At 46.7% G+C, this 13939-nt stretch overlaps 1 protein-coding gene across 2 annotated transcripts in view; it reads left to right on the forward strand.

Moving 5' to 3' along the window:
* Positions 1-13939, forward strand: part of CLUH (clustered mitochondria homolog) — a 107555-nt gene that overhangs the window by 42151 nt on the left and 51465 nt on the right. For both annotated transcript variants that reach the window (XM_081944344.1, XM_081944345.1), the window contains exons 2-5: positions 1038-1222; positions 6133-6304; positions 8503-8646; positions 9523-9650. In XM_081944344.1, coding sequence (XP_081800470.1) covers positions 1038-1222; positions 6133-6304; positions 8503-8646; positions 9523-9650 — 629 coding nt within the window. The remainder of the gene's footprint in view (positions 1-1037; positions 1223-6132; positions 6305-8502; positions 8647-9522; positions 9651-13939) is intronic.

Genomic DNA, 13939 nt, shown 5'->3' on the forward strand with positions numbered 1-13939 from the left:
GAGTGGCAGAACCTGGGGTGGGGCAGAGTCAAAAGAGGAATCCGTCTAGAATCCTTACATAGCCACAAGCAGACTAAATCTAAACTCCTTTGAATTCCATGGGCCATTAGCTAACTCCAAGAGATGCCAATCATTAGTTGAGAAGATTCCTGTGCGTAGGCTGCTTAGCAATAAATCAGTTTAATTCACAGGTGTCAAACTCGCGGCATCATGTGATGTATCGCAATGTTTTTTTCCCTTCACGGAGCTGGGTTTGGTGTAGCCTGTGCGCGACGCATCCGGTCTATGGGCCGACAGTTTGACAACCCAGGTTTAATTAGACCTTCACCTGTGGACCTGATCTTTCTCACTTGACAAAGGGGTCCTCAGATCAAAATGCTTGAGGACCAGTGCTTTAAGGCATCCTTTCTGCATGCCAATCACAAGGGCATGATCTAAAGCAGGGGTGTCAAACTCTGTTCGTCATGGTGGCGTGACATGACCTATCGGGACTTCCCCCCCCTTTCGCTAAATTGAGTGTGGGTGTGGCCAGTGCGTGATGCATCTGGCCCACAGGCCAGGAGTTTGACAGCCCTGGTCTAAAGCAAGGATGGGCAACAGCAGTGGGATTCACTTACCTTCCCTACCAGTTCGCAAATGTGAGCGAGTGCACGCACCGTGTCTGTGCATGCATACCCTGCCTATGCATGTGCAGCACCTTCTGTGCATGTGCAGTGCTCACGCATTACGCCGGGGTCAGTGGGCGGAGTCTCCCACAGCCACCGCTACCGGTTCGCCCAAACCGGAGAGAACCGGCTGAATAAATACCACCTCTGATGGGCAACTATGTCAACTTTACAACCTGTGACTTTAACTCCCAGAATTCCTGAGCCGGCAGGGCTGAGTCAGGAATTCTGGGAGTTGAAGTCCACAGGCTATAAAGTTGACACAGTGGCCCACCCATGATCTAAAGTTCATTGCTATGGGCGATTAGCACCCGTGCTATTCAAGGGCTCCAGATAGCTATAAACCATCTTTTCCTTCTTTCCCATGACCAGAAGTGCACCCTTCCACCATCGCTCTGATGAATGGGGACAGCTTGCACGAGAACGGCAAGGAGGAGGCCAGGCAAAATGACCACGAAGATCCAAACCATACAGACGACCAAGAGGTCATTGTCATCCAGGACACCGGTTTCACAGTTAAAGTCCATGCGCCGGCAGTAGAACCCTTTCCCCTACAAGTGAGTATTTCTGCAAAGCCGTTTGGTCTAACTTTCTCTGCAAGTCCTCAAATCCTGATGAATCATCTGTTCGTCTGCCAGTTTAATTAGCAGTCATTGCCTCAAATTCATCTTCCCCAACCTGGTGCCCTCCAGATGCACAGGAACCACAGTTGCCAAATTCCCTAGCCAGCTGCGTTGGCATTTCCAGATGAAATCTCATTTGAGATGGGATTCTGAATTGAATCAAAACTAGGCTTTGAATTTAGATTAGATTAGATTAACAGAGTTGGAAGGGACTTAGTAGGTCATCTAGTCCACCCCGCCCAAGCAGGAGACCCTACACCATGCCGCCAAATGGCAGTCCAATCTCTTCTTGAAAGCCTCCAGTGATGAAGCTCCCAAAACTTCTGAAGGCAACTTCTGTTCCATTGGTTGATTGTTCTCACTGTCAGGAAATTTCTCCTTATTTCTAGGTTGAATCTCTCTTTGGTCAGCTTCCATCCATTATTCCTTGCCTGGCCTTCGGGTGTCTTGGAAAATAGCTTGATCTCCTCCTCTCTGTGGCAGCTCCTCAAATATTGGAAGACTGCTATCATGTCTCCTCTGGTCCTTCTCTTCACTAGACTATCCATGCCCAGTTCCTGCAACCGTTCTTCATATGTTTTAGCCCCCAGTTGCCTAATCATCCTAGTTGCTCTTCTCTGCACTTTTTCTAGTGTCTCAACATCTTTTTTATAGTGACCAAAACTGGATGCAATATTTTAGGTGTGGTCAGTTTGTTGCATGACTACTTGCTGTTCCATGTGGAGTAATTACAAAATAAACGAAGCTTTCGTTATCTGTGGAGATTCTTAATCATCCAGTTCCTGGTTGTCCCAAAGTTGATTTTACCAAAAGGCAACTGGAGTTGTTGTTTTTCCTTTGAAAACCTTTTGCTTCTCCTTCAAGAAGCTGCTTCAGTTCTATGTAACTTCCTCCTAAAGGAGGCTTCTACTTAATTTTTCCAGGCGTTCGTCAAAGGAAATGTATGAAAATGTATCCCACCTACGGTGTGGTGGACCTTTAAACACCCAAACCCTCTCTGGGTAACTCAGTAATCCTGCCAGATCCACACTTCGCCTTCACCTCTTTTCCTCTTTTAAGGACTGGGAACAATCTGGAAAGTCCAGGCTTCTGCAGATGTTGGCTTCTTTCACAGTTCCGTTTACACAATCCTCTGCAGTTTAGCCAAAGTTCAAATAAAGTGAGCAAGAAAGTCAATAATTCTCCCCCGGGGTTAAATTCTTCTAGAGCAGTGTCGGAACGGATTGGATGCACTTTTATTAGAAAAACAAGAAAAGCTGCATTTGGATGGAGTGACATGTTGAAGATTTTCTATAGGGTAGTCTTTAGAGGAGAGATTGAGGCACACGTAAATATGCTGGCCGGGGAATTCTGGGAGTCGAAGTCCACACACCCTAAAAGTTGCCAAGGTTGACAAACCCTAGCTTAGGCTATTCTGAAAGAGAGCCACTTTGGCATACTGATTAAGGCTGCAGGCTAGAAATCAGGAGACTGTGAGTTCTAGTCCTGCCTGAGGCACAAAGCCAACTAGGGAATCGTGGGCCATTCGTTCTCTCTCAGCCCTAAGAAGCAAGCAATGGAAAACAGCTTCTGAAACCTTGGCAAGAAAAGTCCAGGGACTAGTCCAGGCATGAGTCAACACGGACACAAAGACACACACACACCATTCTGTGAGAAATCTTGTTCACACTGTGTTAAACCATAGTTTGATTAACAAACCGTTAAATGGCTAGGTCCATTAACAGATGAAGCCCATAAAACCATAACAGCCAAGACCCTATAACAGTGATTTGGGAGTGCCAAAAAGGGAGTGCACATGCATGCATGGGGCACTGAGTGCAGAAAAGGGAGCACTTCGCAGGCATCTGAGGCACAACCAGGAAGAGGAGCTGCCCAGGGAGAATAAACTTCTGGCCAGCAAGTCTTCCGGTTACTGCCAGTGCACGCACCAGTCAGCTGGCCAGCGTGCATGCTCCCAATGGAAAATGGAAGACCAGCTCTTCCAGTTTCTGACACTGCGGGATGCACAAAGGCCAGCTGATCGTCACATGCGCATGCAAGCCAGAAACCTGGAAGAGGAACAGGCGATGCCACGTGTGCCATAGGTTCGCCATCGCAGTCATATAACATTATAAGAATCATGGTGGCGGAGTGGTTAGAATGCAGTACTGCAGGCTACTTCTGCTGACTGTCAGCTGCCAGAAGTTTGGCAGTTCGAATCTCACCAGGCTCAAGGTCGACTCACCCTTCCATCCTCCCGAGGTCAGTAAAATGAGGAGCCAGGTTGTTGGGGGCCATATGCCGACTCTGTAAACCGCTTGGAGAGGGCTGTAAAGCACTGTGAAGCTGTATAGAAGTCTTAAGTGCTATTGCTATTATGGGCAAAGGGTAAACAAAATACCTTACAGTTTAGCAGGAGAGTTAGACATGTTTTAAAGCCATTGTGTAACTTTGCAGAATTTTAAGTATTTTGGGGGGCAAAGTATTATAAGGTCTCCTATAAGCACAGATAGATCTGGCAAGCTTTGACTGTTCATTTTGGCCATTACGGCTGGTGAATAATATCTAGACCTATTATGGCCGATTTGTAGCAAAATCAAGCCAGACTGGTAGTTTGACCTGCATGTCCAGAGGAGCCAAATCAAGCCATCCTATGTATCCTTCACCACCTCATTTTCCAGATCCAAAATCTGGGGCTCTTCATTTACAGAAGGAATCGTATTCCTCTTTGTGCATTTAGGTATTCTGCCTCTTCCGTAGGATTTGAGATGGAGGCCATCTTTCTTCCCATTTCTCCTTTCTGAATTAACATGATTATTCCTTAGCTTTTTGACAGATGCTTTCAAAGAAGGTTAATATTCCCCCTTTTCTCCAAGAGGTTTATTATTCAGCCATGTGGCTGAGGAATTTTGGACTTGAAGTCCACATATCTTAAACTTGCTGTGATTGAGAAACACTGGCTTTGTGAATTGCTTACCACTGCATTTCTAAAAAAACTTGGTTTTATCCCTTACTAGCTGATAACCTGGCATTGCCCAGGTATTTATTTTAGGGGGGAAATGTCCAGACCAAAACATAATTTCTAATGTTGGATTTCCCCCCTTACCAGAGGGAGCCCCCCTGTGGAGTACTGTGAAGCCGTTCGCATGCCAACTCCACTGCACTGTACAGTAGAAGCAGTACAGTAGAAGCCATTTTAATCCACAACAGGCTGTATCTTAACAGAACACACATCCCGAGGGGTATTAAGGGTGTCCTACTCCCACAGTATTTTTTTCCAGAGAGTAAGTCATCTGTGTACCAAGTTTGGTTGAAATTTCTCAAGGTGTTCCAGAGTTACGCTGGAACATACATACATACCGTGTTTCCCCGAAAATACGACAGGGGCTTATTTTCTTTTGCCCCACGAAATATGCCCTTGGGCTTATTATCAGGGAGGGCTTATTGTTTTGGGGCTGCTGGGCAGCTGCTCCCTTGTGAACTGGCTCCCGAAGAGCCGGGCACAGCCTCAGGGGCGAAGCAGCCATGAGGTAACCATGCTCACAAGCAGCCGCCCGGCAAATCCCCTCTCCAGCCGGGAAGAGCGCCATTCACTGACCTAGGGGGTATCCCTAAGGCGCCAAGCCATGTGGTGCTCTGCCCCAGCTCCCGCGGCTTGGCACATTCGGGATACCCCCTAGGTCAGTGCATGGAGCTCTGCCCGGCTGGAGAAGGGGGTTGCGCGAGCGCCTGTTCAGCCCGCAGCGTCACCAAGCCCTTGCGCAGCTCTCCCAGGCCACCACCACTGGCCGCGGCTACCCGCCGCCACCCGCCGCCGCCCCGCTCCGAGCATAACTTCCAAACTCCAAAACTCGGGGCCGAGTCTTCCAGCATTGGCCGCTCTAGGAGTGCTCTCTATGGTGGGCCGGCTGCCGGACAGAGAGTCTTCCGGACAGAGTCTTCCAGCAGCCGGCCCACGATAGAGAGCACTCCTAGAGCGGCCGATGCTGGAAGACTCGACCCCGAGTTTTGGAGTTTGGAAGTTATGCTCGGAGCGGGGCGGGGCGGCGGCGGGCAGCAGCGGCCAGCGCGGTGGCCTGGGAAAGCTGCGCAAGGGCTTGGTGAAGCTGCGGGCGGAACAGGCGCTCGCGCAACCCCCTTCTCCAGCCGGGCAGAGCGCCATGCACTGACCTAGGGGGTATCCCGAATGTGCCAAGCCGCGGGAGCTGGGGGATGGGCAGAGCACCACATGGCTTGGCACTTTAGAGATACCCCCTAGGTCAGTGAATGGCGCTCTTCCCGGCTGGAGAGGGGATTTGCCGGGCGGCTGCTCGTGAGCATGGTTACCTCATGGCTGCTTCGCCCCTGAGGCTGTGCCCGGCTCTTCGGGAGCCAGTTCACAAGGGAGCAGCCACCCGGCAACTCTCCCCTCTGGCCAGACAGAACGCCACTCCCCAACCTAGCGGTATCCCGAAGGCGGCAAGCAACGTGAGCGCTCTCCCCCCCCTGGTTCCTGCGACTTGGTGCTTTCGGGATAACGCTAGGTTAGTGAGCGGTGCTCTGCCTGGCCGGAAGGGGGGGTTGTCCAGGGGGTTTATTTTTGGGGGTGGGCTTATATTTTTGCCCACGCGAAAAATGTGGCAAGGCTTTAGTTTCGGGACAGGTTGTATTTTTGGGGAAACACGGTACATACAGCCTTTTATGGAGGGATGAATGGAGGGATGGATGGATTTTTGTAGAGTAGATCTGACTTCAAAATGTGTTTGACTTTAAATGCATGAATTGTATATTTTGAAAACTCTTTTCACATGCCCTGTAGAAATCCTAAAGGAAAACTGTGGACAGTTGTGACTCTCTCTTCTCTCGTCTGTTTCCTGCTCTGCAAGGTGTCTCCCCAAGAGATGGTTCAGGAGATCCACCAAGTTTTGATGGACCGTGAGGATACCTGTCACCGAACATGTTTCTCTCTGCAGTTAGATGGCAATGTTCTCGATAACTTTGCTGAATTGAAGACCATTGAAGGCTTACAAGAAGATTCAGTATTAAAGGTAGTTGAAGGTAAGAACGGATGTACAAGGAGTAGTTGAAGGCAAGAGTTGCTATCTTGAGCAAGGTTCATGGAAGGAAAGTCCTTCCTAAGAATTCAGTCAGCTATTTATCTCTAGATGGTGTCTTCCAGATATAGTTGATTCCAAGTATATTGGCTTGGAATTTGGGGAAAATTGATGTATCTGCATGGACTATTTTAAAGATGGTTGCTGTAACATCTGGTATCGGAGGGCTCAAGCATCCAGATGTTCCTCTTGATTTTCAAAAGATGGAATTGATCAAGAAACGTCTTAAAGATAAATAAGGCTCAGGGAAAGACCATGTGAAAAGCACAAAAAGTGGAGACGTTACATTTCTTAGATTCCAGGAGCTTGTAGCTGCATCTGCAATAGTTTTAAAGACAACCCGTGCAGAATATATTTTATTAAGTAACTTTGTATTGGTAACTTACAACATTAAATGGAATATTAACTTCAGGCATCGCTCAATTGAAGCTGATGAACCCAACATTTTTAATATTATCCATTTTAATGCTTGTTTTGGATATTGCATTTCAATTTCAAGTATCCTAAGTTGTGCTTCTCTTTAATGTAAGTAGAAAGATAGGGTATAAGTTAATAAAGAAGAGAGCTGAATACAGCTTAAGTTTTCAAACTTAAGACTGTAATGGAACCGGCCAATTATGGCCACTAGTCACGACAGATGTAAAATGGCCCATCATATGACGGACCCAATTTTATGACTCTCTTTTTGTGGTGGTTGTTAAATGAATGCCAGGTGGTTATGCGAATATATTGCTCATTAGGAGATATTTTTGCCCAAAGCATCATGAATTGTCTCGGGACAATGGGACGCTGCAAATGACTGTAAAAGTGGGCCAGTTGCCAAGTGCCCAAAATGCAGTCACATGAGCTTGCGTGGGCTGGCCATCAGAACTTTGGAACTGGGTCGTAAATATCTTTTGGGGATGGGGAGTTAGATGTGGTATTCAGCAGGTTCTGACCAGATCTGGAGAACCAGTAGCTGGAAATTTTGAGTAGTTCGGAGAACCGGTAAAATACCACCTCTGACTGGCCCTGCCCCCATCTATTCTCTGCCTCCCGAGTCCTAGCTTAGGAGAAAATGGAGATTTTGCACTATCCTTCCCCTGGATTGGGATGGGAATGGAGATTTTGCAGTATCCTTCCCCTGGAGTGGGGAGGGAATGGAGATTTTGCAGTATCCTTCCCCTGGAGTGGGGAGGGAATGGAGATTTTACAGTATCCTTCCCCTGGAGTGGGGAGGGAATGGAGATTTTGCAGTATCCTTCCCCTGGAGTGGGGAGGGAATGGAGATTTTGCAGTATCCTTCCCCTGGAGTGGGGAGGGAATGGAGATTTTGCACTATCCTTCCCCTGGAGTGGGGAGGAATGGAGATTTTACAGTAATCCTTCCCCTGGAGTGGGGTGGGAATGGAGATTTTGCAGTATCCTTTCCCTGGAGTGGGGAGGGAATGGAGATTTTGCAGTATCCTTCCCCTGGAGTGGGGAAGGAATGGAGATTTTACAGTATCCTTCCCCTGGAGTGGGGAGGGAATGGAGATTTTGCAGTATCCTTCCCCTGGAGTGGGGAGGGAATGGAGATTTTGCAGTATCCTTCCCCTGGAGTGGGGAGGGAATGGAGATTTTGCAGTATCCTTCCCCTGGAGTGGGGAGGGAATGGAGATTTTGCAGTATCCTTCCCCTGGAGTGGGGAGGGAATGGAGATTTTACAGTATCCTTCCCCTGGAGTGGGGAGGGAATGGAGATTTTACAGTATCCTTCCCCTGGAGTGGGGAGGGAATGGAGATTTTACAGTATCCTTCCCCTGGAGTGGGGAGGGAATGGAGATTTTGCACTATCCTTCCCCTGGAGTGGGGAGGAATGGAGATTTTGCACTATCCTTCCCCTGGAGCGGGGAGGGAATAGAGATTTTGCACTATCCTTCCCCTGGAGTGGGGAGGGAATGGAGATTTTACAATATCCTTCCCCTGCACGCCCACCAAGCCATGCCATGCCCACCAAGCCACGCCCACAGAACTGGGAGTAAAAAAAACGTTGAATCCTACCACTAGGGGGAGTCCTTTGTACTTTCAAATGGTTGCTAAGCCACCAGATCTGTAATGAGGTTTTTTTGCTTGTTTGTTTTTTTACTTTTGTCGTCTACTCTCCATACTCGAAACCTTCCCAGAGCCATATACAGTTCGAGAAGCTCGGATACACGTCCGTCACGTCCGGGATCTCCTGAAGAGCCTTGATCCGTCAGATGCCTTCAACGGTGTTGATTGCAACTCGCTGTCATTCCTCTGCGTCTTCACCGATGGGGACCTTGGAGGTATTGAGAAATATGGGTGCATGTACAGTGGGAGGGAAATGTCTTGCTGAGTCTCTGGAGCTTCTCAAAAATTCAGGTCGTGATTGTCCCAGTTCTAAGTTAGAACTGAGGGAGTTCTTGGATGAGAAGCGAAACATTTTCAAGAGAAAAAAAAAAACACCAAGAAAGTTCACCAAAAGGTGCTTTTTCAAAAGACACCTGGACTTTTTGGGTTTTGTTTGAAGACATTTCGCTTCTCATTGAAGAAGCTTCTTCAGCTTCAATAGAATAGAATAGAATAGAATAGAATAGAATAGAATTCTTTATTGGCCAAGAGTGATTGGACACACAAGGAATTTGTCTTTGGTGCGGATTCTCTCAGTGTACATAAAAAGGCAAGATACTGTACATTCGTCAAGAATCATAAGATCCAACACTTAATGACAGTCATAGGGTACAAATAAGCAATCAGGAAACAATATCAATATAAATCATAAGGGTACAAGCAATAAAGTTACAGTCCTGGCGTTCTGGAAACTGTTCTTGTGTCTAATTCTGGTGTGTAGTGCCCTATAGTGTCGTTTTGAGGGCAGAAGTTGGAAAAATTTATGTCCAGGATGTGAGGGGTCTATAAATATTTTCACAGCCCTCTTTTTGACTCGTGCAGTGTACAGGTCCTCAATGGAAGGCAGGTTGGCAGTAATTGTTTTTTCTGCAGTTCTGCAGTTCTGAGCTTTCTTTCTAAGGGCTAACTTTTCAGTCTCTTCTTGGAGGCAGGAATTGGACCACAGATGACGAGATAAATTCGTTTGTCCTCTCTTCTAAGTTCACCTACTGGGTCTGAGGGTGTTAATATCTTTTTTTTTAATCTCACCCCCTCCCATGTTTTAATTCTAGAGAGCGGCAAGAGGAAGAAGAAGGGTACAGAAATGGAACAGATTGACTGCACCCCTCCTGAGCACATCTTACCCGGGAGCAAAGAGAGGCCCCTCTGCCCTCTTCAGCCTCAGAACAGAGACTGGAAGGTAGCATCCCTAGATCTGCCCACGGGAACTGATACTCTCTTCCAGTACTTGTTCAAAATGCCTCTTTCCACTCCTCCCAGATAAACCCCCACCTTTGTTATTCCATGTCAAGGAAGCCCAACAAAGAGGCAGGCATTGCTTGGTCAGCCGCATTGTGGGTATTTCTGTCAGAGTTTGTTGCATGCATTCAAATCCAGAAAGCACACACAGGTAACTGATGCAGCAGGATTCATTAACTCCTTTATGTACATAAGAATAGATGAATAAATGTACAATACCAACAGGTGGTTCTTCCAAGTAAACACAAGGCAGGAGAGTTACAGGCAAACACAAGCAATTAGCTTCATTTCAGCAGACAAGCCCAGACAGACTGCTAGTTTACTTCTCAGAGCAGCAGCCTTTTTAAGTTTCTGTTTCAATTCTCTGCACAGACCTGTTGGCTGGCTTAGTTGCTTTGCCTATTCATTGGCTGAGCTTGTTCCCATGTCTCTCCCAGTCATGAATATTTTAACAATTTTTAATGTCAAGTCCAAAGGGGAGGGGGGGAACATTGAAATACTACCATTCAGTAATGTTATGTATTGTGTATTGTGTATTTTTTGGCTGGTGGAGTGGGAGAGGGAAGGAGGGACAGAGAGAAAGAAAAAGAGAAAGAGACTGAAAGGGAAGTAGAAAGCCAAATAACCCCGCCCCCAAATGCAAAGTTTATTTTCCTTCTAAAAATACAGGAAGCCATTTTTAATACAGGTAGTTGTAGCCCTTGTTTAGTAACCACTCCAGGGATGGGATTCAGCCGGTACGGAACAGTTCGGGCAAACCAGATGCTAATTTTACATCTGGTTCGCCGAACCGGTAGTTACAAGGACTGGCTTGCCCTGCCCACCCCTCCCAGGAGTCTCCGCATGACCCGTTTTGGATGCCAGGTAAGTGCAGGGCCTGTGCAGAGGCTCTGGGAAGGCGAAAAACGGGCCTCCCGGAAGTCTGGAAATGTCCCCATTTCCGGAGCCCGGGGGAGGCCGTTTTCACCCTGGAGGCTCGAGGAAAGCCTCTGGAGCCTGGGGAGGGCAAAAACGCACCCCAGCCGCTGTGGTGCAGGAAGCTGAGTAGGCCACTCCCACCATGGCCACGCCCATCCAGCAATCGGGCAGAGAACCGGTTGCTAAAAACTTTGAAACCCACCCCTGGACCACTCTTTTTGCCAAGGGTTGGGGCAGTGATTGAGTACCCAACAGGGGTGGGTTCTGGTTGTTCTGCCGGTTCGGTCATAGGCAATAAGAATTGATCTGCGCATGCGCAGAACCAAAAAACAAGATGACGGAACCAGAAGAACCGTTTCAAGGGCATGGCAGGTCTGGTTTGCTGCCATTTTCTATTGGTTTGGAATGGTTCGGCTGAACCAGTCCGAACCGGTAGGAACCCACCACTGGTACCCAGGCAATTTGTTCTTTTGGATCCAGAGACAGTAAATAAAGGGAATTTAAGGCATTTCATTATTACCTCAAGCAAACAAATTTAAAAACATAACTTAAAAAGCATATACACCATGAAAGTTGACATCCAGATCTCTTATAAGCTGTCAGGAGCTCCTTAATAACAACAGTGGAGATACTCCAAGAGTGGCCAGTTTCCACAACATCCAGGTTTAGGCTCTGTGCAGAATTTCCTCACAGGCAATAACAACAACCCCAAGGTTTTTTTTATTAAAAGCCAGTGTCCCTGTTTTATGGTGAGGAGACTGCAAGATCTGATCTTGGCTGGCTGACACATAATTCTGGGATGGGAATTGAAAGTCTGAGACTTCCACAGTAAGGAAAGTTTTACAGCTTCATGACGGTTCCTTTATTCAATAAACAAGATTTTTTTTAAAAAAAAGCGGTTTACCTCAGAATGAGCTCTAAACATCTAGACTTCTAATTTGAAGGAGAAACCAAAATATGTCACGAAGCTCCTTGAAGGAACAATATGCTTTTCCACATTGCCACTACACTCCTTTGGTGGCTCTTCAGTTATAAGGGCACTGAATGAGTGAGACTTACGATCGGTCCTCATAGTTGCGACCAACACAGCAGCACCACAATCATATGATCTATGATCTGGGGAAATGACAATTGGTTCTGAATTATGATGGACATAGTCATGCGATGACCATTGGAGACCATTTCACTGCTGGCTTCCAACAAGCAAAATCAATAAGGAAGCTGACAGGAGGTTGTGGGTGGTGATTGTGGGATGCTGCAACTACAAAGGATTCATCCAAAAACAGCATCTTCAGACAGCCAGGGCTGCTTTATAGCCGCATCTCTTAATGACAGCCCCGATTATCATCATTAAGCAAGGACTTCTTGTACCAAGGCAGGTCATTTGTCAACTGGTTCACAATTGGCTGTCAAATCATATTAGCTTGCCTGTCAGGGTTCCACGTAATGCCCCCAACAAAAGAAGTTCCTCAAAGTTCCATTTTATTCGATATGTCATATTGGCACATCTGGGAAAACCCAAATCTGAAAGCTTCCAGGTGTTCCCCACCCAAACGAAAGTCCAAGCACCCACATGTCCGTCACATGGCCCAATCAGGCACCGTCCCAACTGGAGAGGCTTTCCAGTCACTCCCTTCCAGGTGCAGGGCAGAATGTCCTTGACTCTCGAAGAAAAGAATGTTCTTATGACTATATATCTCCCCAGCTCCATACGATCCCCCCTCCCAGTTTCCCACAGGCTAAATGTGGCAGGCCTAAAGATCCAATGCCCAAGATGGCTGACAGGCCGCCCCCCTCATCTGATGATCGAATCCTGCAATGAGAGCAACATAGTGGGTTAACCACCTCTCCCTCCCAGGAGGACCCTTTGGCTTGTCAGGATATTTATATGGAATTGTTTCACTAATCTGTGTGCCTTTAAGTTCCAGCTTTTAACCCAAGTAGCTTCCGACAAAAGGTACCCCTTCCAGTGAACTGAGTACTGTAATTGTCCTCTAAATGATTGATCTTGGATAAGAATTTTCTGTGTCCAGCTTGAAGCTACTTTCCGCTGACCTACGAGCCACTGCCCACAAAGTATATTGTGGCTGCTGGGCCTCGCCAGGATCTCACAGCAAGAAGCTGCTGCATGAAAACCCCAAAGCTTCCTAACAGAGCACATGCTTCTTGGCTCTGGAAATCTGGCACGATAGCAGAGGAGGACATTTCTAACAATAATGGGTAACATTTTGAGCGTGAACTGCTCCAAATGCAAAATGCCCCCTCGGTGAAAAACAGCTGCAAGGAATGAAGAGCAGAGTTTTGCTTGCATCAAAGTCATTCCGAGTTCAGATCTTTTTCTGCAAACCTAGAATCTTTTTACGTCGTCGGAGATGCAGATCAATTTGAGGAGTGTCATTTTCTGGAGATTTCGTGGAATTGCTTTCTCCCAAATTGTCATCTTTTTTTCTGGTTGCCTCTGATTCTACCCACTAGGAAAAACCTCTGGATTTTACTGCAAGAGGAAAGATCCCAAGTCTGTTTCGTGGAAATACTATGGGTTAACCATTTTCTGAATCCAAGGACCTTCCCATAAAAGAGGCTGTTAATTATTCCTCTGCAATCAGTCACTAGAAGGAACAAAGTCCAGAGCTGCTTTTCTCTTACATTTAAACCATTTTTCTGCTAAGATGCCACCAAGTCTATATGAAGTATAAACACAGCACAACAGTCAAGCAGAAAAGTGGTTTATTGCATTGCACTAAATATAATATGCAGATCGTCCTTGAATTATATGACTACAATTGGGACCAGAATTTCCATTGCTAATCAAGGCAGGTGTTAAGTGAGTCATGTCCAATTGTATGATCTTCCCTCCCACAGTTGTTAAGGGAATCACTGCGGTTGTTAAGTGGGTCACTTGGTCATTAAGCAAATCTGGCTTCCCTCATTGTCTTTGCTCATTGGAAGCCAGCTGGGAAGGCCACAAATGACAATCCCATAACCCTGGGACACTGCAGCTGTCATAAAAAATATATATCTGGTTGCTAAGCAGCCAAATTTTGATCACATGACTCTGGGGAATGCTATAAACAACATAGGTGTGAGAAACCGGTCATAAGTCACTTTTTTTAATATTGTGACCTAGAACAGTCACTAAACAAAGTTGTAGGTCAAAGACTACCTTTAATTTGTAGTTTGTAAACTCTAGTTTAACATGATATATGATGTGACGGAATCTCTTCGTTCCAATCAAATCATGGTTTAGGGAAACGAGTAAACCCACTCAGCATAACTATCTCAAGCAATTGTGCTCTAATCAAAACGCATAGT

This window comes from Natrix helvetica (genome assembly GCF_964273705.1).
Source record: "Natrix helvetica genome assembly, chromosome: 2".
Taxonomy (NCBI): domain Eukaryota; kingdom Metazoa; phylum Chordata; class Lepidosauria; order Squamata; family Natricidae; genus Natrix; species Natrix helvetica.